The 26399-nt window shown below is 32.4% G+C and overlaps 1 protein-coding gene across 2 annotated transcripts; it reads left to right on the forward strand.

The window, feature by feature from the left end:
- Positions 1-23640: 23640 nt before the first annotated feature.
- LOC107918062 (rhamnogalacturonan I rhamnosyltransferase 1) lies at positions 23641-26031 on the forward strand. Of its 2 annotated transcripts, none has more exons than XM_041077789.1 (6): positions 23641-24054; positions 24402-24494; positions 24716-24796; positions 24882-24970; positions 25052-25214; positions 25668-26031. In XM_041077789.1, exons 1-6 carry the CDS (start codon positions 23701-23703, stop codon positions 25707-25709), a joined length of 822 nt encoding a protein of 273 aa, XP_040933723.1. In that variant the 5' UTR covers positions 23641-23700; the 3' UTR covers positions 25710-26031. The 2 variants fall into 2 exon arrangements, with proteins under 2 accessions (XP_040933723.1, XP_016703055.2); XM_016847566.2 differs by lacking the exon at positions 23641-24054 and adding an exon at positions 24061-24315 and having other exon boundaries at positions 24729-24796.
- Positions 26032-26399: the final 368 nt, after the last annotated feature.

The raw sequence follows: 26399 nt of genomic DNA on the forward strand, positions 1-26399 counted from the left end.
AACCAAAATTCACACTTGCTGAACTTCGCAAAGAGTTCCTTCTCCCTTAACACTCGCAGCACTATACGGAGATGCTCATCATGTTTCGCTTTAGTTTTAGAATATACCAGGATATCGTCAATAAAGACGACTACGAACTGATCTAAAAATGGTTGGAACACACGATTCATCAGATCCATAAACGCTGCAGGAGCATTCGTCAGTCCAAATGGCATAACCAAAAACTTGTAATGACCATACCGAGTCATGAATGCTGTCTTATGGATATCTGCCTCCTTGACCCTTAACTGATGATATCCAGATCGAAGGTCGATCTTGGAAAATACAGAAGCTCCTCTAAGCTGGTCGAACAGGTCATCAATCCTTGGCAGTGGATACTTATTCTTAATCGTCAGTTTGTTCAACTGGCGATAATCAATGCACATCCGTATCGTACCATCCTTCTTTTTCACGAATAGCACCGGTGTTCCCCATGGAGACACGCTTGGCCTAATGAAGCCCCTATCCAACAACTCTTGAATTTGTGCCTTTAGCTCCACCAACTTCTTCGGTGCCATTCTATACGGAGCGATAGACACTGGTGCCACTCCAGGCAATAAGTCGATTCCAAACTCTACTTCTCGGTTCGGAGGCAATCCTGGAAGCTCCTCTGGAAAAACATCTTGGAACTCCTTTACAGTCCTAACCTTATCCACTGTCAGTCATTCCTCTTCCGACTGACTTACAAATGCCAAATAGGCCTCACAACCTTTCCGAATCCACTTCTCGGCTCTTAATGCCGACACCACATTAGACAAATAATCCCTTCGCTCACCTATCACCATAACCTCCTCATCCTTTGTGGTCATTAACACTATTTGTTTAGCAGCACAATCCAGGGTCACCTTATGCATAACAAGCCAGTCCATTCCCAAAATGAGATCAAACTCTCCGAACGGTAACTCCATCAAATCTCTAGGGAAAATCCTACCTTGAGTTTCTAAGGGTACATCCCTATACAGTTTGTCTACCCTAACCGAGTGACCCAAAGGACTTAGTACAGATACCCCACTCACAATCTCCTCAGAGCAGTCCAAGTTGTCCATAATCCATTCTGTGGCCTCTAATCAATATTCTGTCACATTCGAGGCGATACCAGACACACCCTTAAAGATCTCCGCTCCGTTGGCCCGGAGTCATTCAGAAATCGATCTTCGAATTTCGTTGCCCGAACTTGTCCCTGCAACCCTTTCCAAAACACGAAGCATTACCTGCGACAGAGCGTCATCCCCGGCACCACGATTATGAGACTCCACTTCTGTTGCCGATGGTACCGGTGCATCCACCGCCGGCATATGTCTCGAAGACGAAGATCTCGCTCGAGCACTTCCTCGGCTCCGTCCACGGGCTCTTTTACTCATATCGTATTATCTTGATTACGAATTTTTATGCATCAATTAATATTCCAGTGTTTATTACAGATGTTTTATGAATCAGATAGTAGTTCAGAGTTTGTTTTCACAGAATTGAAGTCTAGCTACAGTTTCAGTCTCTTATCAGATTTTCCTATAGTTTCAGTATCATCTTATCTAGAGTATCCTAATAGGGTTTCAGTACAGACAGATAATTCAGGAAAATATTCAGAAAAATTCAGAATACTTACAGACTTGAGCTGGAGATTCGAAATGCCATCTTCTAAAGATCTAAATTTTGAAAATCGAGTTTTTCGCATTCTTTATAAAATTTTCACTTTCGAAAATCTTTGTTTTTGTAAACCCATTCCACAGCCGAGTTGTTGCAACCTAGGCTCTGATACCACTAAATGTAACACCCCTTACCCGGCCCAGATGTTATGGCCGGATCCGACATGCTACATCGAAGCATTCAAAACATTTCCGATCCAGAAAGAAAACTTACTGAGTGTTTTAAAAGATGATTTCATTATAGGTTAAAGTGAATGGAAGCTGTGCACCAGGTAAGAAACCGGAAAAGAAGAGGTGAGTCCATCGGACTGCTTAAGTACCAAACTCCCTTCGGATCCAATCCTAGACATGCAAACCGCCATTGACATACCTTAACGTCATGTATATTTCTAGGAAACCGATTTGATTAAGTCCTTTTTAGGAAAAGTGATTAATTTTGGAAAATATCTTCATTGCGGAAGCTTTGCTTGTTTTCGTGTTATTTTGAAATCAATTACTGTTTTTGAAAATACGCCCTAAAGCTATCCAATTTCAACAGTTAAATATAAATATTACCTATCTTAATAAAACATATAAAAACCATCAAAAATAAATAAGTGGCCTTATTACATTTAAAAGCCCAAAACCTCAAACGTAATTAAAAGGATGTCCAATTCACCAAAAGAAAATCAAACTTTCAGAACGGGTGGCCACTCCGAATTCCCTCACAGCTCCAAGCCCACTATGGTTGGGGATTACCTGCGTGGATGAAAATAAAAGGGGTGAGTTTGGGGAAACTCAGTGTGTAAATTTACCCAACCATAGCCTATATCAGCTCAAACCAAAGAAATAGAATAAGTTGGCCTTAGCCCAGAACAGAATTCAGAATAAAGCCCATAGGCCCATAAGAGAACAGAACAGATATTACATGTTTATGCAGAAACCCAACCATATCCATGTATGATTTACTAATCATGAAGGAATATATTATAATTTGACCACTAATCATGTTTATGCAGTACCGAACATAGATTAGCATGCAAGCGAAGCATATCAAATGAGTGGACACAGAATCCTTTACTAAAAACTAAAGAGTTTATGCGTTCTTATTTGGTTTGCTGGAAAAGAAATTCAGAACTTCTACAAAACATTACTACTATTTTTTATTTGAATAGAACTATTAGCAAATCATGACTGAATAAATGAGTGGCAGAACTTACAGTGACAGCAATGAAGCAGAAAATGCAAAAACAGGAAGCCCAAATTCAGAACTGGAGACAGTCAATGATTTGTCATCAAAACTATCAATGAAACCAAAATAGTCAGAAATGATTTTTTCTTTAGCAATACTTCTCATGTTTTTTGATAGCAAGTTTAGTGGAAAGCTTTCCAAAAGCAAGGCTGAATATAGAACTGATGATAACTGAGATCTATCATCACCAATCACAGAACCATAAACACATTCCACCACTGATGTGCTGCAGAATGAAAGAAGTAGGCAGACTGATTTCGCCATTTTCCGGAGACTAGAATCCGGAAGAAAAACCGATTCTGGAGATGATACTAATTTCATAAGTGCACATAGCTCAACAATGATGCCATTCACCAACTCTAGCTCAGCATGCCGAACCAAAAAGCACCAAAGTTCCATTATGATTTGGTAATATAAAAGCATACATGAGAAATGTGATGAAAGATAACATGTGAAAGACCATGAGAATCGATTTATATGAGCCCGGAGGGTCGATATGAAAACATAGTAAATTAATATATTCGATACGTAAATGGATTATGATATAAATGAATGGTATGCTTCAGATGGAAATGAACATATTGTTGATAGTAGAAAATATGGTATGACATGTTATATTGAATTGTGAATGTGACATAATATGATTTGGTATATAAAGATGATATGTATAAGTGAAATTGGAATGGCTAAAGCTTAATATGAACTGATCGTGTATATATTGTGTTATCATTTTATTTATATATGACTTGAATCATGAAAGTATCATTGAGCTTTATCGCTTAACATACGAACTATTTATTCTTGCACATGTAATATTAGATCACAAAACCTCGAGAGGTGAAATAACATCCAAATCGCAAATTCTCGACTTAACAATGTTTGTACCATTCTTTACGTTTCAATAGATGGCATGTACCTAAGGCTAAACTAGTTTAAAGTAGTAAATGGTCAACTAGGTATTTTGGCCCGTGAATGTTGGATGGAAGTTAACGTATGAATTGCTTAGAACATGTGTATAAGTAGTTTAAAGCTTTTAAGGAGTTGAAATGTGCAAATGATCATCTTTATATGCTGAATTGAATTGCATATTGGGTCCCTAGACCATTGGTATTGTATAATTTGGCAAGTTGAATCAAATGAAGTAACCGTTCAAGGAGCCTGCCCTCAAAGTCACGACTGTAACACCCCTAACCCGTATCCATCACCGAAATAAGCTTACGAGGCATTATCGGACTTATACACTAGCATTTGTACAAAATCGAGTCATAAATTTACTTTCCAAATCAAAATTTTTTAAATTTCACCATAAAGTCCCTAAAATGGGCCTACGGGGTCCAATACATGCTTTAGAAGTGATTTAGAACTAAACCGGTAACTATGAAAAACTTTAAAAAAAAATTCTTGAAGTTAGGGGCACATGCTCGTGTTGCTAGCCGTGGGCAATTCTAACTTGCAATTTCTTAAGCATCAAAGGGGCACACGGCTTGGGCACACGTACATGTGGTTAGGCTGTGTCGTAAACTGAGTTTTCACCATTTTTAAGTCATTTTCACACGATTTTGACACACGACCATGGTTGAAACCTGTGTCCTTCACACGACCAAAACACTTGGCCGTGTCTTTTGCCCGTGTACTTTCCTGACTTTATATTTACGAATGCAGGAGACACACGGTCATTTCACACACCCGTGGGCTTACCATGTGTCAAACACGGCCTAGACACGCCCGTGTGTCTAACCATGTGGACGAAAATAAGTCGTTTTAGACCACTTTTCTCACCCCAATTTCCTATACCAAAATTTATAAGTATCTACCAACCAATTCAACAAATTTCTAACTTCAAAACAACATACTTTTATATTAATCCACAACATACCAATCTTAAACACGCTCCACTAGTCACTCTAATGACTTGATTACAAACCAAAATATTAAGTTGTTATTTGGCCACAAAAGCTTATACATGCCATTGTAACAAAATAGATTTATCATTTTACAAAAATGAAGGGATTGATAGTGTGATGATATCTCCGACCCAATTCCAACTTTCACGAGCTTTGAGCACTATAAAACAGGAAAAATATAAACCTAGTAAGCATTAATGCTTAGTAAGTTCATATAACCAAACTATACTTACCATTCATGTTCATCAAGTAATTCATACATTAAATAATATGTCCATTAACTTAGTCAATTAGCAATTAAGGCCTATACACAATCATTCAACCAATTGATTAGTTTCCAAAAATACTAAAATGCATAGATGAGCTTATCATGCCATTTCTCTTTATATCATTATGTATGTCGTTACCGCTGAATTATTGAATTTTCGATGGACTTTTCCTTTTCCAGTTGTACACTTGAGGTGTACATTCCTTTCCAAGTGGTACACACAAAGTATACCTTTCCTTTTCATATGGTATACACAAAGTATACCTAATCTTTCCAAGTGTACACACAAAGTGTACATAACCGTCTCAAGTTGTACCATTTGGGTACACAAATTCTTTTCAAGTATTACCCTTTTGGTTTACATTCCTTTTCATAATGACATCAAAAGATTATCCTTTCGAAACAACCTTTGCTGCAACATATGTAGGATCTCATATACACGGTAATCACTTGTCCAATCGGAAATCAATATTCAAACGGATTCATCTAATATTTCATCATTTACATGTAAATCACAAATCAACATTGGTTTATTACATGTACATACCAATTACAAATCATGATGCACATAATTCAACAATCAATTCAACACATTTACATGCTTAATTTAGTTATACGAACTTACCTTGACAATTGATCGTATCTACTAATCCGAAACTTTTTCTTTCCCTCGATCTTTTTCTTTGTTTGACACTTCCGGATCTATATAAATAAATTTAATCATCAATTCTATGATTTTTACATTCAATCAAGCCTATTTCACGTTTTAGGCAAAAGTACCATTTTGCTCCTAAACTTTTAATTAATTCCAATTTCATCCTTAGGCTCGGAAATTGAAATTCATGCAATTTATTCTTTATTCCAAGCTTATTAAAAATTCCAACATAACTTTTACAGCACATGTATTTCATAAATTTCATAATTTTTCCAAGAATTTCACTACTTTGCAATTTAGTCCCTACAATGTTTTCACTAAAAATCACTTTGTAAAAGTGGTTTATCTATCAATAATCTTTCATTTTCTATCAAAAAATTTCAATTTACAACATATTCATCCATGGGTAATTTTCTAATCTTTAATTTCTTTTAAATTTAATCCCCCAAATAAAGAGATTAATCTTTCCCGATCTCAAAAATATAAAAATCATTAAAAACGGGACATAAAACTTACCAATTCAAGCTTGAAAATTTTCCTTTCTCTCTCCTAGGGTTTCCATGTATTTTATGGAGAAGATGATGGTATAAAATAAGTTTTATTCTATTTAATCTTTTATCATATATTAATTTATTCACTTTCCAATTTTGTCCTTGCATCTTTTCAATTTTTCGTGGATGAGTCACTAAAAATATCTACATGTTTTTCATCAATGGCTTAATTTCCATATAAGGACCTTACATTTTGAATTCTCTAGCTATATAATCCCTATAGCTATTAGTATACAACTTTAACATTTTATTCAATTTAGTCCTTTTTGCAATTAGACACATAATTGATAAAATTTTTCTATAAAAATTTTCATGCAATATTCCTATCATAATACCTATAATTTTATGAAATTTAAATAATTTTATTTTTAGGACTCGGATTTGTGATCCCGAAACCACTATTCCGATTTCATTGAAATTAGACTGTTACAACGACATAATCTTATTGATGTTGCAACATCAGCTCCCCAACATCTCGGCATCCCCAGTTTGAAGTCGTGACATCAACCTCCTATTTTTAGTGTCACGACATTGCATTATCGAAGTCGCAATGCAGAGCTACTACTCTTGATGTCGCGACATTAACCCTTCATGGTCATAATGCCAACCCGATAAACTTTGTAAACTTTGCATTTTAGTCCTAAAATGATCTCGGGTTATGGAAAGAGCTTTCGTAAGTGCGTATAAACCCTGGATAAAAATATATAATATGTTGTTGGAATAAGTTGGAATAAGTTGGAAAAAGATCTTATTAGTTGGAATAAGTTGTTGAATCGATTGAATTTGTGATTGTAGTTGCTCCGACAACAAATGTGACATCACATATCTTGGACCTATCGATTGGGTCGGGTATGGGGTGTTACAGTCCTACTTTTTTACATTATAAAATAATATTTCAATTGCAAGTATGATTTCTTTACCTTTCTTAGTTTATATAATAATGGATAAATTTCAATTTCGGTCTCTATATTATACTCAAATTTGAGACTTAATTTTTAAATTTAATTTTTGACATAATTTGATACCTCGAGGGATACATGTTCTGATGTTCCCTCTCTTTTTACATTATAAAATAATGATCAAATTTCAATTTTGATCTTTTTACCCTTTTTAAATTATATAATAATAGTCAAATTTCAATTTTGATTATTATATTATGCTCATATTTGAGATTTTGTCACTATATTTAACTTATAAGATAATTTAGTACTTTCCAAGAATTAATTCTATAATTTATCATAGTAATTGTATACAAATAAATCCATTGCATTATTTAATTTATTATTTTTAAATTATTTTATGAAGCGATTGATTCACATATTGAACAATGTGTCATGTTTTAATTCTATCACATTATATTTTTAGTCTCAATTTATCTCATATTTTGCTAATTTATTTTAATTTAATTCCAAATTTATTTTGATAAAATATTAAAAATATAAAATAATATTTTAATAGAAAACTATTTAGTATAATTAAAATTTTTATTTTGAATTTAAATTCCCAACATAATAGGGGTATATAATCTAATTAAATATAATTTATGATCTATGGTTAGAAGAATCAATAAAAGGTTATTGTAAAATTATTACTTTTATTTAAGTTAAAGTCATAAATGTTAAAGTAACTTAATTACACATTTTTCATATTAAAATAAAAAAAATTAAATTCCAAAGGTTAGGTTGGAATTTAAATTTATTAAATTTTAATTTTTAAAAGTGATATTATCAAAGGATTTTCTTATTTTATCATTTATATATATTGTTATAAATATTTATTATTATAAAGTGGATGTCTATTAAAATAAGAAGCTTGATATATTTTAGGACTCTAGTATCCATTAAAAGGAAAATTTTATTTCATTCATACTTTTTAAATATAGATTTTGAAGAATCATTATAAATATCTGTTAGCATAAATAATTAAACTAAAATTGTCAATAGGTGATGAATTGAATTTTAAAAATTTTGTGGATGCTAGAGAGAAATGATAAAAAATTGAACACAAAAATTTAGAGTGGTTCAGTCTCAATTGCCTACTCCACTACCTTGGAATGAGTACTTTGACCTTTTTTATATGTTAATAGTGTATTTTCAAATATAGTCCTCTAACCAAACTAATTTATGGAATGGGTACTTTTACCTTTTTTTTAATTCAACTATGAGTCTTTTATTTAACATATTTTTTTAACTTTTATTTTTATTACTCTTCTTTTAATAATTTGCAACATAATAAAAAGTGTGAAAAATAAATATAAGATTTATATATTTTAGCAAAAGCATGTTAATTATGAAGATTTAAACAACTTATTTGTTAAGCCTTAATTTTTTATCTTTATAATATTTGATAACTAAAAAAAAAATTAATCAATTATAGTTTTCGCCTTGAATTCATCTTTTATTCATTTTTTTGTTATTTTTTTTTTCATATTTTTATTTTTTTCCTTTTTTTTAGCAAAAACGATTCCAATCAGTCTAGCATCAAAGCGACTCTAATACCAATGCCCCAAAAAAAGATTGCTCTTCTTCCTTGCTTGCAAATTTCTCAATGTGCTTTTATCAAGATCATTCCCTTTTCCTTAAATGATTCCTCAATTCAAGAATTCACAATTAATCAAACTGGTATTTCAAGGTTTGTAATATAGGCTTGGATTTGGATTGCCAAAGAAAGGTTAGAGTAGGCTCGAATATACATTTATGGGAGTTTAAACCAAAAAGTCAATATCTTTTGAGGATCTTTATTATTCTCGATGGCATTCTATTTATTTCCATTTTCATTTTTTTTATTCTTTATTCTTTTATTTTTCTTTTGGATTACTCTAGATTACTCATTTCTAAGTTTTCACCCTAGATTTTATTTCCATTCGAAGACTTCACAATTTCTCAAAAATTAACTTACTGATTCAACAACCATATTTGATCAAAGATGAACTTTTAAAGGTTACATCATGGTTTAAGGTTAAAGGCTAAGAAAGAAAGGATATCCAAGCTCGAAAATTTATTTTGAAAAGATAACAAAATCATGAGAAATTATTTGAATCTTTAATTCCTCATTCTATCTCCTAATCCATCTTTTTCATTTTTACTTGCTCTTATATGAGCTCAAAAATCCAAAAATTTCATTTTTATTCCTCATAATCTTTATCGTCAATACATGATATTTAATGGATGACTTTAATCGGAGTTCAAGAAAGAAAATATAGCAAGCTCTAAATGGAGTAACAAATAATATAATTTTCTTCGAGGGAAAACCCAATAAATTTTTTTTTCATTTATCATCTCAAATATAGTTACTCTCATCAAGTAATCATTCTCGGAAATGTGTGTCTATGTCAACTAAAATTACTCATAATTTTCATGTTTGCCTCAAAATATTGCAATAATCACTAGTTCATGATTAAAACCTCAAATTTACTTCGAGTGTGGAGGGTAATCCTTTAACAAAAATTAAATTAAATAAAATTTACATCGACTCAAAATGAGTAACAAATGATATAATTTTTTTGAGTGAAGGATAAACCAACAAAAATGTCATTTATCATGTCAATTGTAAATACTTTCCTTGAGAACCAGCTATTGAAAAAGAGCACAATTTATTGAAAAAGAAAATCTATCATCAATCATAGATAAATTGCTTGATTCACTATCTATTAAGACTTATTTCAGCCTAAAAGTGCAAACAAATGAATTCCTTCAACTTCATCATTAGGATGCCAACCAAAATGATTTGAATTTCCAAAATCGAACATTAAATGATTTTCTAAGATCGACTAGGGTTCAAAAGTTGAATAAAGATGAAAAGAAAAATGTATGAAAGAAATGGAAATAAGTGAAAGATAAAGAATGGAATGACGAGATACATCACTTTATTATTAATTAAAGGATGAACACAATTTCCTAATGCTCTTGCATCATTCAAGGATAGCATCATTTCAAGCTTTTGGGATTTAACTAACTCTTCACTCCTGAATGATCTGGCATAGGATTCTTGTCGACATTTGGCCCCTCGTCATTTCTGAAGTTGAGTATGCTCGATTTTAGTAAATTCTACACTTGATATTTCAAAGCTGTGCAATTCTTAATCGAGTGCTCAAGATTTATATATATTCACAATGTGAATTGGGTCACACCATCAAAGAAATGAAGGCTACATGGGTTCCACCACTTAGGGGCTAGCAAGTATTTCTTGATCAAGCTAGAGAAGAGTTCAGCATAAGATATTGGGATGGGATCAAAAACGGCTTTTTCACGACCTGGTCTTTGATAGGTAGCATTTGAGCTTTGGGATTGTTGGTGGTGACGTGTAACAACTCGATTTTTAGTAGTGTTAAAAAAGATGATTTCATAATCTTATTTTCGTAAATTAAATCCGTAACTATTAGTATAACAGTTTATTAAAGTTTGGTTCTGTAATTTGTCGAATTAATAGCTTAATTAGGATATAGAGATTAAATTGTAAAAGTTTTATCGCTATAAATTTTTAATTGATCAAATATTTAGGGACTTCAACTGCAATTAATCAAAGGTTCAAAATAAAAATTAAACCACTTTAGAATATGTGTAAGTGGATGATGGTGGTTTAAGCACAAAAATGAAAATTTAATTAGATATTATTACTATTTAAACTTATTATTGTAAAGAGGTTTTTCGATAGATTTATTTCATCCTCCTTTGAGTATGATCCTCGGAATATTGGTGTTCCGTTGTAATACAAATACTATATTACAAATTTATCCGTATACTTGTGGGCACCATCAATTCAATTTTTTAAAAAAATATTTTTGGTGTGCTATTTATACTATAAACGATAACAAGTTTATAAGCAGTCATACACCATGAATTAAACATAGTTCAAATGAGTCAAGCCCTCAATTGTCTTTATCCTGTCTTCCAACAGATTAAGTTTATGAGCCTCTTCAGTCCAAACAACTTCCCTTCCATTGAGTCCTTTCATTTCATCTTTTATTAGAGTAACTCTCAGCTTAGGTACTTGTATGGTTGCTCTTGGCATAAGGACATTTGTTCTGTCGTAGTGGGGTTCTTCACCTTCACGGAGTTGGTCTTGAACAAAGGGATGTCTCATCGTAGAATTTCCTTCGCTAACTATCGCTTTTCCCTTGACCAGAGTATCCATCATTCCCATCAATTTTCCTTTTTGTTGGAAGAACAAATACTTTTGACGAAAAAAAATCATATTATATCACATATATGTATGCATATATATGTGTGTGTGTATATATATATATATATTACAAGCTCTAAGATAAATGCTGCTGTATCCTTTAAATACTTTAAAATGATGACATTTTTTACACTCTAAATAAATACCACATGTATTAATTTAATACACTTTTACTAATTCAATTTTAAATAAAATTAAAATCATGTTTAATATTTATTTAAAAGAAAGCATGTCTAAAATAATTTATTTCACAATTAAAATAGTCTACTTAATACGGTTTACAAAGCTATTTTTTTACTGAAATTCAAAGTGGTACAAATTATTCTATTAAAAATATTATATTAATTAAAAAAATTTAAAATACTTTTGTTTTCAAATTTATTTTTGAGTTCAAATTTTCTCGGCAATTTTTCAACTCTAGTTCTATATTTTATAAATTTATTAATAATTAGTTTTATTTATCACACATTATTTTTAGTTGTTAAATATTGAAATTTATTTGTAATGATATTTTAGAAATTCCAAATAAAATTTATTTTTCGTTACAATTATACATGTCAATTTTCCCGTACTAATATTTAAATACAAATATTTTAAATCATTATATATTAATATTTTTTTATTAATATATATAAACAATTCGTGGATCGCAGAAAACTAATAATATAAGAAAGGCATACCATACCTTAAATGATGATTGATACAAGAAATTTGGTTAAATATTAAAAAGCCCTTAAGACTCTTTCACTTTTTTCTAATTAAGTCCATCTATTTTTATTGTATTTCAAATAAATCTTTAATTCCATCTATTTTTATTGTATTTCAAATAAACCTTTAACTAGCAATATGATGATTGATTCTTGTTGAAGTATATCAAAATAAAAAAGGCATAATGATTTATCTAGTCCTTCAATTTTATAAAAAAAATGTAAGTTTAAGAGCTAAAAATGACGAATATTTAAATAAAAAACTAAAATAATTTTTTTTTTTGTAAAATTGTAGGGCCTTGAAATTCTGTAATGAGCATCAAGTTTTACATTGGGGGAGTGAATTTGATTTGCTGAAATTGTTTGAATTTGGACATGGTGTTAATGGAGTTGAAACTCACAATTCAGTGCTATAGTTATCAACAACTTGTTTAAATTCAGTAGCTTAGTCGATGTGATCCCACAAGGATTGAAAAATTGTACACAAAATTGGGAATTTGGATTCCTTACACCGCTAGGGCTTGGACCATTTCCTCAGTCTTTATGGTGCAGGCATAATAATTGGCTTAAATGGGAACTCTCGTCTCGCGCTGTTGCAGTGGATAACTCGGAATTACCCGACCGTCACCCCTAGTTCTAGGCATAAATATAATGGAGGGAGAAAGAATATCCAAAATAACAAGAGGTTTGTAGGGATTTACCTTGAAGAAAAGGATTCTTCCAGTTGCTGGGTTGTTTTTTAGATAGTATTTTTTATGCCTTTTAAAACCCCCTTTTTAAAGGGTTTCTCACCTCTGTGCTTTAGCGATTCGAGTGACCAAGAAAAAGAACGGTCAGATCTGAGCAGCTGTTATCTTCTTGCACATGTGGCGAAATAAACGTTGTGTGTCAATAACTAATGCGTATTTAGTAAGCCATTCAAATTCAAAACGTTGGTTCTAAGAAGTACCACTTTATAACCCTTTTTAGAACCAAAGGGAGGACTATATTGTTATGGTATTTCCTGTTATTGACCCAAAACCCGAATATAACTGTGAAAATAAAAATAAAATAAAATAAAATAAAGAACACACAGATTTTACGTGGAAACCCTTTCGGGAAAAAACCACTAGCAAAGGAGAAGAAAATTCACTATGTCGAATTCGAATCATCTACAGGAGGAATAGACTATGTCTATTTATAAGCTTGTAAAGCCATATTCTAGTAAGACTGAAACACCTTATTCTAATCAATATAAAATAGATGGAGTTTAATAAGGTTTAAAAAACCTTATTCTAAAAATAAAATAAAAGAAGTGTAGTTCTATATGGATTTTACTTTTATTTTATTTTACCATTGTATTTTATTTAAATAAGGATTCGGGTCATTTAATTTTAACAATCTCTACCTTGACACGAATTCTTAATGAACAAGTTCTTCATCGCGAACTCTCAACGAACAAGTTCTCCACCTCTTCCATAAAACCCCTTAAGGGTTTAACTTCAACAATAAATATCAACCAAGTCTAAGCAATACTCAAACTTGGTTATAGGAAGTGGCTTAGTCATCATATCTGCAGGATTTTCATGAGTACTAATTTTGCTCACAACAATATCACCACGAGCAATAATATCATGAATAAAATGATACTGAGCATCAATGTGTTTTGTTCTCTCATGAAACATTTGATCTTTTATAAGGAAGATTGCACTCTGACTACCATAAATTACTGTACTGATTTGAAGGTCTTCATTAAGTTCACTAAAGAGTCCTTTCAACCAGATAGCTTCTTTACAAGCCCCAGTAATTGCCATGTACTCAGCTTCAGTGGTAGACAAAGCGACTGTAGTTTGCAAAGTGGCTTTCCAACTGATTGCACAACCTCCGATTGTAAAGACATAACCTGTGAGAGATCTTCTTCTATCAAGGTCTCCAGCAAAATTAGCACCAACATACCCAATGACTCCATCTCTAGTTCTTCCAAACTGTGAGCAAACATCAGTAGTACCTCGTAAGTATCTTAAAATCCACTAAACTGCTTTCTAGTGTTCTTTACCGGGATTCGCCATGTATCTGCTAACTGCACTAATTGCATATGATAAATCTGGACATGAACAAACCATAGCATACATGAGAATCCCACTACACTAGAGTATGGAACATGTGACATGTACTCAATCTCATCATCTGATTGTGGAGACAAAGCCGATGAAAGTCTAAAATGGGCTGCTAAAGGAGTACTAACAGGCTTAGCACTCTGCATATTGAATCTGCAAAGAACTTTCTCAATGTACCTCTTCTGACTTAGGTACAATTTACTTGCTTTTCTATCTCTGAGAATATCCATACCAAGTATCTTCTTTGCTGGGCCTAAATCTTTCATCTCAAATTCTTCACTTAGTTGGGCTTTGACCTTTCTTATCTCTCCTTTATCTTTTGCTGCTATCAACATGTCATCAACATAAAAAAGTAGACACACAAAATGACCATCACTATTTTTCTTAAAGTAAACACAACTGTCAAAACTACTTTTTTTGAAATCATGAGAAGTCATAAAGGAATCAAACCTCTTGTACTACTGTCTTGGTAACTGTTTCAAACCGTAAATGGACTTTTTCAGCAAGCAAACATAGTTCTCTCTTTCTGAGACTGTAACACCCTCTGGTTGTTGCATGTAAATATCCTCCTCAAGTTCTCCATGCAAAAATACAGTTTTTACATCTAACTGCTTAAGCTCCAAACCATGCATGGCCACAATACCAAGCAAAGCTCGAATCGAACTATGCTTAGCAACTGGGGAGAACACATCTGTGAAGTCCACTCATCGAATTTGACTGTAACCTTTTGCAACAAGCCTTGCTTTATATCTAGGTTCTTCAATTCCTGGAGTCCCTTATTTATTTTTAAACACCCATTTACAACGAACAACCTTTTTACCTTTAGGAAGTTTCACAAGATCCCATGTTCTGTTTTTGTGGAGTGATTCCATCTCTTCTTGCATAGCAAACATCCACTTTTCTGAGTTTTCATAGTTAACCGTCTCAAAATAATTAGATGGCTCTTGATTCGCATCTATATCTTTAGCCACATTTGAAGCATAAGCAACTAGATCAGCCTCGGCATACTTCTTTGGAGGTTTAATTTCTCTTCTAGTTCTATTTTTGGTGGTAAAGTATTGCGGTGAAGAAGCAACTCTATTCTCAATTTTTGTACTAGCTTGAGGAGTCGACTCTGTATTAGTCTGATGCTCCACCTGCTTTTGATTTTCTTTATTGGAAGAGTCTTTAAGAGATAAGTTAGGTAGCATAACAGTTTCATCAAAAACAACATCTCTGCTAATCACAACTTTTCTATTTTTAGGACACCATAACTTATACCCTTTTACACCAGTTTTATAACCAAGAAAAACACATTTAATGGATCTCGGTTCCAATTTTCCATTACCAACATGAGCATACACAGGACACCTAAAGATCTTTAAATCAGAATAATTAGCAGGATTATTAGACCATACCTCTTGTGGAGTCTTTTTCTCAATGGCAACAGATGGGGATCGCTTGATCGAAAAACATGCAGTAGAGGCTGCTTCGGCCCAAAACGACTTTGGTAAGTTGGCATTTGACAACATACATCGAACCTTCTTTATAATCATTTTGTTAATTCGTTCTGCAACGCTATTTTGTTGTGGAGTATGGCAAACTGTCAAGTGTCTCACAATCCCTTCTGACTTGCACAATCTATTAAACTCATCAGAACAAAACTCTAAGCCATTGTCTATGCGGAGGTATTTTATTTATTTTCCCGTTTGTTTTTCAATCATAATTTTCCAAGACTTAAATGTGGAAAACACATTGCTTTTCTGCTTCAAGAAGAACACCCAAACTTTTCTGGAAAAATCATCAATAAAGGTTAGCATATAATTAGCTCCACCTCTCAAAGGCGCTTTGGATGGCCCCTAAAAATCAGAATGAATATACTCCAACGTTCCCTCCGTGTTATAGATTCCTTTGGTGAATCGAACTCTCTTTTGCTTCCCAAAAACACAGTGCTTACAAAAATTTAGTTTGCAAATTCCTTACCATCAAGAAGTCTTCTTTTGCTCAATTCTACCATATCATTCTCACTCATATGCCCTAGGCGCATATGCCAAAGTTTAGTAATATCATCATCTGACAAGGAAAAGGAAACAACAGCTACATCACCAGTAATAGTAGAACCCTGCAAAACATATAACTTGGCAGTCTTTCTCTGCCCTTTCATCACAACAAGGGAACGTTTGAAAATCTTTAAAACCCCACTTTTAGATGTGTATCTGTACTCTTTTGAATCAATAGTACTCAACGAAATTAAATTTATTTTCAATTCTGGAACATGCCGTATGTCACTAAGTGTTCTGACAACTCCATCAAACATCTTAACTTTAATTGTTCCAACACCTGTGATTTTACACGAAGCATTATTTCCCATCAAAACAACACCTTTGTCGAAACCATTTTTTATTTGAAATAAAAAACAGAAATCGACTTTTAAAAAACATGTGGAGTCGCCACCAATCTCTTTGTTTAGGTGTGATTGGGTCACCTACTAAAACGTTTTACTTTACTTAAAACCATTTTAGTTCACGTAAAATTAAAAAATGGGTTCGGGAGTCGGTTACGCATGAGGAAGGGTCGACACCCTCATTACGCCCAAAAATTGGTACCATATTTATTCAATGCTATCCTTATAAAGATTTTAAAAAAGGATCCATACAAAGCTGTCGAAACCATCTTTCATTTGAAAGAAAAAAATAGAAATCAACTTTTAAACATGTGGAGTCGCCACCAATCTCTTTGTTTAGGTGTGATTGGGTCACCTACTAAAACGTTTTGTTCCACTTAAAACAATTTTGGTTCATGTAAAATTAAAAAAAAAATGGGTTCGGGAGTCAATTACGCATGAGGAAGGTAGCACCCTCATTACGCCCAAAAATTGGTACCAGATTGATTCAATGCTATCCTTATATCAAAGATTTTAAAAAAGGCCTTCCGAAGTATGGTTCTTTTTAAAATGTTTGAGTAGTTCAAGTGAGCTGTCAAAATTTTCTCGTTTCAAAGATATGCAGCATCATATCCAGCACTATTGGACTCGATCCTTTATTCCTTTAAAAATACGATTGGTTTTTGAATTTCAAAAGCTCGTACGCTAAAATTATGAAAGGATATCCAAATATTTAGTTCAACGAGAAAATCATACCCTGCACGGTAGGGCATGATTTCCCGAATTACCAAATATTAAATATTGCCTTATTTCAGAATTTTTGAATAATAAGGAAAATTGGAAATTAGCTCAAAACACATTTATTTGTTTTAAAATAGATGGAATACGAAATGTATTGTAACGCAACATTTGTATAGAAAAGGATTAATAAACATGATATAATATGCACGCATAAAGTACAATAAACCACAATTAATAAATCCAACAATTAAGTACAAGTATTCTAAGTAAAAATGTAACCAAATTCTTAATCATGGATGGAGAACAATTAATATAATAAATAAAACAATGAATAAATAATATACAACAACAATAAACATGGCACAATATAAAACAATCCACAAAACATGTACAAAATAAAATGGAAATTAGAAGTCAATATGGTATAAGACATTTTTAAAATAATGATGAATTAATGAACACATAATATATATAATATATAAGTGGACAAATTTGCATAAAAACTAGGGAATTATTGAAATAGATATTATAGAATAAAAGTTTGAATCAAATTATATGCAAAATATTTTAAAAAAATTCATTTAAAAAAAATGTACATGATAACTTAAATAATATATAAAATATAAAAGAACAATAAAAATACATGATAAGATATAATACACATAATGGATTTACAAAACACATATATAAATAGATTTTGGAATAATCATTTATGAAAATAGCATGAAATCAATAATGCACATAAAATTAAGTTAGTCTATGAATTATATACGTACCATTATACATAAAAAAAACATGTAAAAGAGATACTATGTAGAATACTAGGATAATATAATGTAAAGAATCATTCTAAAATAACAATTTTATAAACACAAAGATAAAATTCCTAAGATAGTTTCATATATATATAAAAACATTAGGCGAATCATAAGGCAAAAAGTATTTTAAATAGAAAACTCTATCAAAATAATATATGTATCAATGTATATATAAAAAAAAATATTTAAACAAAACGTTATGATAAAGTGCTAAAATAATTTTAATGAAAAAGAATTTTAAAATGATGATTTTAAACAAAATAAGATTATTAAGATGACTCAAAACATACATAAGAATATTGTGAACTTCAAAATAATAGTTATTACAAATTGAAAACTCAATGAGAATAATGTATGTATAAATATGTATAAAATATTTAAAAAATATTGTGCAAAATGTACAAATAATAGGATAAAAGAAACCCCAAAATAATTGTACAAATGAAAACAAGCAAAATCATTAAAATGGATTAACACATATAAAAATATTAAATGTATTTTAAATTAGTAAGTTATGCAAATAGAAAATTAAATTAAAATTAAATTAAAATAAGAGGGACAATTTAAAAATAAAATAAACTACTGGGATAAAAATGACCCATGCGCAATGCACGCGAACTCACAAGGACCAATGATGAAAATATCCCCGATCCCGAAACACCACGTTGAGGCGAGGGTTACATTGTAACAGTACGCAAATTTAGGAAAAATAAAAAAAAAAGTACGAAATGGAATCAATTGAACTGCAGCGCAAAGGGAAAAGACCTATAGCGCAAATGTCCCTTAGTGACCAAACACGTGGATCTTGACCGTGTGCGGGTCGGGTCATCGGGTTACCGCTCCTAGACAACGTCATTTTTAAACCATTGGAATTGGTTTAAACGACGTCGTTTTTGCTTCATTATAAAGGCTTAATAAGCCAAATCTGATTAGCTTCCTTCTTTTCCCTTTAGCAAACCCTAAATTTCCCCTCTAATTGCCGTTTCCTCTTTGCGATAAGGTGCCTTTGAGGAATTTTTCAGCCCCCAACCTTCCTTCAACTTTGATTCCAACAAAGCAAAGAGAGGATCCATGGCGTATTCACATGGTAAGATTTGCTTCTTTCCTTTGTTTTCTCTTTTTTTTTTTAAAAAAAATGCAACAATGATGTATTTAGAAAGCGAATCGAAAAGAAAAAGAAAAAAAACTTAGAAACACTCAAATCAAAAATCACCTTAAAATTTTTGATTAAATTCCTCTATTTGATTAGTATGCGTATAATGTGCGTGCGTAAGTTTACATTGTACATCCAGTGGCCTTTTATAGCTGAAAAATGAAAATAAATAAATAAATAAAAATCAAATCCTTGCTGTATTCTGTTGTTTTCTCCTTCTCGTGTGTTCTTTTGCAGGAACATCCGTATAGAAGCACGTGGAGAGACGCGCGTGAAGGAGGCCGTGCTTGGGATCGTTCGTAGGGAGCCCAATCTTGGCTGGCTGCTAGTGTTTTCCAGAAACTTCTGGCCTGCTTTGAAATCAGACGGCAAGGAGAGAAAACCATTGCTGCGGCGCTGATCAGAAGACTAGGGTTTCCCATTCTAAAACCAGCATCTAGGTCATTCGATCTGTTGGGCCATTTTTGCATTCGGGCCCTTGGGATTATTTGGGTTAAGTTTTAATTTGGGTTTGGTTTAGTTTAGTTTAATAACTGGACTGTTATTATATATATTTTTGGGTTAAACAACTTGTAAATGGACATTGGTTTATTTTGGGCTATTTATTGTTTTTTATTTATTTATTTTGGTTTATAATGGGCCGAGCGAATTAGGCCTATTACAACTTTTAGACACTGATTCGTAAGTTGTAAACCAATCCCAATTGGGACTCATGTAGAAAGTGTAGCCTGAATCAAGTACTCGCTTACTTTAGAATCATTGACAGAAGCGACTAGAAGTTCACCATCGTTGTAGTCTTCTACAAATCAGCTTCACCGAAATTTTCTAGTTGTTTTCCCTTTTGATTTGCAGCCTCCCTTTTAATCTTTTTCTGTAGCTTATAGCACTCAGATTTAATGTGCCCTTTCTTTTTGCAGAAGTTACAAGTTTTACCTCTGTTTGAAGACTTTGATCTACTCTTAGATTTACCGCGAGGAATTCATTCTTGTGTCCTTCACGATTATCATCAACATTCCGATCTTGTCTCCCACGAACAATAAGACCCTTTCATTGAGAGTCGGGTTTAATCACAAGATGCTTCATCTTATCATACAAGGTCAAAGAATCATAAACCTCATCAACTATGATAGACTCGCGGCTATATAAAATCGTGTCTCTAAAGGTTGAATAAGATGGGGGCAACGAACAAAGCAGAATCAACCCTGGATCTTTCTTATCATACTGAACGTCCATGGCCTCCAAGTTTAAGAGAATTTCTTTAAACACTGTTAAGTGTTCATGTACAGACGCACCTTCCTCCAAACGATGAGCAGAAAGATGCTGCTTCATATGCAACTTGCTTGTTAAAGTTTTCGACATAGATATTTGTTCTAGCATCTTCCATAATACAGTGGCGGTCATCTCTTTCATCACATCCTGCAAAGTTTCGTTGGACAAATGCAGATGTAATTGTGTTAACGCCTTTCGATCCTTATGCTTCTTCTCTTCATCTTTTAATTTTGGAGGCATCTTATCTATCCCTAGCAAGGCATCTTTCAGATCCATTTGCGCAAGAATTGCTTGCATCTTAATCTGCCATAATGCAAATCTGGTGTTGTGATCCAACAGCGAAATTTCATACTTCAAAGACGTCATTACCATGATCGAGATGAAGAACTCAGAATCTCTGATACCAATTTATGAAAATAAAAACAAAACAAAATAAAATAAAGAACACACAGATTTTCCGTGGAAACCCTTTCGGGAAAAAAACCACGGGCAAAAGAGAAGAAAATTCACTATGTCGAATTCGAATCATCTACAAGAGGAATAGACTATGTCTATTTATAGGCTTGTAAAGCCATATTCTAGTAAGACTGAAACACCTTATTCTAATCAATATAAAATAGATGGAGTTTAATAAGGTTTAAAAATCCTTATTCTAAAAATAAAATAAAAGAAATGTAGTTCTATATGGATTTTACTTTTATTTTATTTTACCACTGTATTTTATTTAAATAAGGATTCGGGTCATTTAATTCTAACAATAACCCTGAACTACTGACCTACAACCCGAGTAGATACAAAGAAAGTTGGGGCCTAACAAGGTATAAACATTAATGGCTCGTGGGGAGAGCATGCGAGAGCTTACGGGCCAAGTTCGCCTGCATGTTACTAGGGGTTCGCAAGCGAACCTGGTAAAGTCAAACACGTGATACGATAAACACATGTTAAGTCTAGAGTAATGTATGTGTTGGCATGAATAGAGCCTACCTAGGACATCATTTTGATGAACAATAATTGTGTCTTATAAATATCTAATTCCACTCTCCTAGAGGACACACAACAAAAATACTCAACATACTTCTTGTTTGAAAAAAAATAAAAAACATTGATCGGTATTTGTGAAAATTTTTTATGTTGGTATTCGTAATGTTTTCTCCACCCAATATCAAATCTCCATCGACTTATAACTAAAGAAAAAAAATAGAAATATCAAAAGTTTTTCCATGGAAAGGATGATAGCATTGAGAAAAAAAATTAAAGGAAAGGTAAAAATCTATTAATATTATATGTTAATGGTGTATTTTCAAATATAGTCCTCTAACCAAACCAATTTATGGAATGGGTACTTTTGCCCTTTTTTTTATTCAACTATGGGTCCTTTATTTAACATATTTTTTCAACTTTTAATTTTATTACTATTCTTTTAATAATTTGCAACATAATTAAAAAGTGTGAAAATATATATAACACTACAGGAAAATAGGGTTTTAGCGGCGTTTTATCAAAAAACGCCACAAAAATTGTAAAATACAGATCAATAGCGGCGTTTTTGGTAAAACGCCACTAAAAACAGAGCAATAGCAACGCTTTTGGTAAAACGCCGCTAAAAGTCAGAGTAATAGCGACGCTTCCGGTAAAACGCCGCTAAAAGTCAGACCAATAGCGGTGCTTTCGGTAAAACGCCGCTAAAAGTCGGAGCAACAGCGGCGCTTTCGGTAAAACACCGCTAAAAGTCAGAGCATTAGCGGCGCTTTTGATAAAACGCCGCTAAAAGTCATATAACTCCTAAAACCCTAAACCCCAAAAAAATCATGAACACTAATCTATAACCCCTAAACCCTACAAACCTTAAACCCTAAACTATAACTTCTAAAACACTAAACCCCAAAAAACATCACATGGATGTTGATGTGTATATACATATATATTAATGTAAAAGCTTATGTTCATATAATAAATTATGGAAGCAATACTTAATATTGATTAAATTTATTTTTTGGTTTACGGTTTAATATTTAAGGTTTAAGGTCTATGGTTTAGGGTTTTATGGTTTAAGGTTTAATGGCCATGGGTATATAGTATGTTAATCTCAATTGAATCATATTCAACAATTAAATCCTAAACCCTATAATTAATTATTGTTATCGATAATAGATATCTTGATTTTGATAAAAAATATTTTTATATATTAATAAGGTGTTATATTGTTTAATGGATTGAAGGGATATTTTGTGAAAAATGTTTTAAATGATAAGTTTACCTTTAAATTTTATTAATAGTTTTTTGTTTATACTATTTTAATATTTATCTATACTGATTAATTAAAATATATATTTATTTATACGAACGAAAATTCTTTGCACTCATTTGTGTCTCCACGTTTCTTAATTGTAACTCATTTTCTTTTTAAAATATATATTTGTGTCTCCACGTTTTTTCATTTTCTTTTACACAATTATTGATATAACATCATTTTATATTTATATATTGCATGGATACATAAATATTTATATTTATTCAATATAAAAATATATTGATGTATTTATTTTTTTAAATGTGTATGATTAAATCAAAATTAAAGTTTTAACTATACATTTAAACCACAATTAGAATTTCACGTCTACAATTACACATTAAATCGAAATAAAAAATAAACTCAAAAAATAAAAATTTAAAAATTAAAATTTAAAAATAAAAAATTAAAAAACTTAAAAATTAATATTTTAGTCTATATTTCAATTAAAAAGTTCAATATTCAAAATTAAAAAAAAATTCCAAAAGAGAAAAAATAAAAAAATATGTTAAAAAAATTTTAAAATTAATATAATGGCGTTTTTAGTGAAAACGCCGCAAAATTTGATAAGCCCAGGCATTTGAGAATCAAGTTGTTGCACTAGAGAAAAGCCATTGGGAACGATCTTTAAACGGATTTTTAAAGTCCATTTTTGAAACAATATAGAAGCCACGTGCTTCGCACGCCAGCACCCAATCCATTAAACCCTGTGTTTTCTGCTTATATCCCTAAACTAAAAGATTACCTGAACCCCCATTTCACTCACTTTCCTCAAAAAGCCTTAAGAACACAATGTCTGTGCTTCTCAAATCCTTCCTTATCCTCTCCTTTCGCGCCAGAGCTCTCCCTGTTTTCCCTTCCATTCTAACTCCAAAATCGCTTCCAAGGAACCGTCGAACCCGAACCCTTTCCTCTATTTCTGCTTCCACTTTTCAATCTCCTCCTCCTTCCATTTCCCCTGAAACTCCCACCCGCATACCCCCTCTCTCTGACTCTCTCCATTGGGTCTCTTGTACCGCTTGTTGTGGTGATTTGTCTAATCAAGATGTGGGTTTTCGGGTCCGTCTTTGCGGCTGGGTCGCTCTCCACCGGGTCCATGGCGGCCTTACCTTTTTTAATCTCAGAGACCACACCGGCATTGTCCAGGTATTTACTTATTTTCAACTTTTTTCTATAAATGAAATTGTGAATTTTCATCCCCGATTCAACCAAAATACAGACCCGAACCAAGACATCCGGGTTCGACTACTCCCCTTTGAACAACTCTTCCCGATTACCGTCGGTTTTCCTATATGGCCGTGATTCCGAACATTGGCTTATCATTTTGGAATTCCCAGAACGCCCAAAACCTTTGAAAGAAGAAATGATCGATACCTATGTTAAAACCCTCGCTTCTGTTGTCGGCAGGTTTTTAAATTATAATTATTCCTTCAGATTTCATTAAATTTTGGGTTTTGTTTTTCTTTTTTATTTGTTCTGATCTTGTAATGAAGAGGAAGCGAAAAAGAGAATATACTCTGTTTGTACAACGAGGTATACTGGGTTTCGTGCTATTTTTTCTAAGGATTTGGTCGAAGAACTTAGAGGTAATTTCATTTCTCATTTACTAGGGTTTAGGGTTTACATGGTTTTCCCTTTTTCTAGTATAATTGGAAGAAGAAATGGGTTTTCTGAAACAATGGGTTTTCAGAAAGAAAAAATAATAAACATTGGTACCTTGTATGTGTCCCTGAATTTTATTGAAGGAAATATTTTTGCTTTCTCAGTTTGATCTTTTGGTAAAAGTAAGACCTTCATTCTTTTGCATTTGCATTTTGCAGGAAACTATAAAAGTAATGGTTTTCTCAAAGTTTCATGCAATGGGGGCTTGAATCAAATGCGTGCTGCGGTCTGTGTCTTTCCTCTAGCTCATCTTTTCCTTGTTCTTCTATTCAACATTATGTTATTAATTTAAGCTGATTAAGCCTTTTTAGATCTGTGACATGGTAATCGTTGCTCGACTTTTAAATCTCACTTTGGTTGTTCCAAAACTTGATAAGACATCATTCTGGGCGGACCCTAGGTAAATTTATAATTCTGGAAAGGTTGTTTAGTTCTTTCTCAGCTGCTGTAAATTGTCTTTGACTCATGATCTGTTTGGCAGTGATTTTGGTGACATTTTTGATGTGAGCCATTTCATTGATTCTCTAATGGATGAAGTTCGGATTATCAAAAGGCTGCCAAAGAATTTTAATAGGAAATATGGGTTTCAAGCTTTTCAGATGTCTCCTGTTAGCTGGTCAAATGAAAAGTACTACTTAGAACAGGTTTGGTTGCTCGTTATTAATTACTATTTTTAGCTTAAAAATATTCATGTCAAAACACTCAAATTATCATAGCAAAAAGTGGTGTACCATCTGTTTAGGAGACACAAAGTAGTGATTAGTGAACCCTAGCATTCACACATCCTACAAATAAGATAGAAAATCTGTGTGCTGCGACTTAGATATGAGAACTTCTCTAAAGTATAATGTTAGACAGGGAATAAAAATAACAGTATGATGCCTTCTGCTGTTGGTAGGCAAATAACCAAAGTATGACCATGGTGTACCCTTGCCTTGTTTTTTATGAGTTGCATCAAATGGTTGCACTAGTGATGACAAGATATTAATCTGCACTTTTAAATCTATGAAGTATCTTGTGATCTTAATATTATCAGTTTCAAGAATCAGGACGCAATGATACAGAAATGTAACTAGGTAGTTACCCCTTTCTTTCAGGTATGCATACCCTTGGTGGAGAGAGAAAGAGATAATGTCTGAAGAGAGGAGACAACAAGGGTTGTGTCCTCTGACACCCGAAGAAGCGACGCTAGTTTTGCAAGCATTAGGTTTCGATAAGGAAACTCAGATTTACATAGCTTCTGGTGAGATTTGTGGCAGTGAACGGAGATTGGCATCGCTAAGAGCTGCATTTCCACACATTGTGAGATTTTGACCCTGTAAATGTTTTGCTCTGGGCATTTGTAAGGTTGTTTAAAGCCTGGTGAGAGCACTGGGTTTCTATATTGACAACTTTTTCGGATATCTTGATGATAATATCTTATATTTTACATGGTTATGATTTAAGTCCTTATTTCATTGATATCTTTATATTTAATTTAATTTTATTATTTATTTTAGTTTTGATTCTAAATTTTTATTTTTATTTTAATATTTAGTTAAAAATTTAATAGAAATTTTTATATTTATATCATGGATATTATTCTTCTCAATATTTTGATAATGAATTTTAAATTTTTTATATTTTTCATGACTTTTATAATATTTTATTTTTTTAAAATTTCATGACCTTTAGCGGCGTTTTTTAAATAAACGCCACAAACTTTTGTGGCGCTGTCTATAGCGGCGTTTTTTGCGGCGTTTGTAAAAACGCTGCAAATAGTTTTAGCAGCGCTTAAAAGCGCCGCTAAAGACCTTAAAAACACCGCTAAAAGTCAATTTTGCTGTAGT

Source organism: Gossypium hirsutum, chromosome A09 (genome assembly GCF_007990345.1).
Source record: "Gossypium hirsutum isolate 1008001.06 chromosome A09, Gossypium_hirsutum_v2.1, whole genome shotgun sequence".
In the NCBI taxonomy this organism is placed as follows: Eukaryota; Viridiplantae; Streptophyta; class Magnoliopsida; order Malvales; family Malvaceae; genus Gossypium; species Gossypium hirsutum.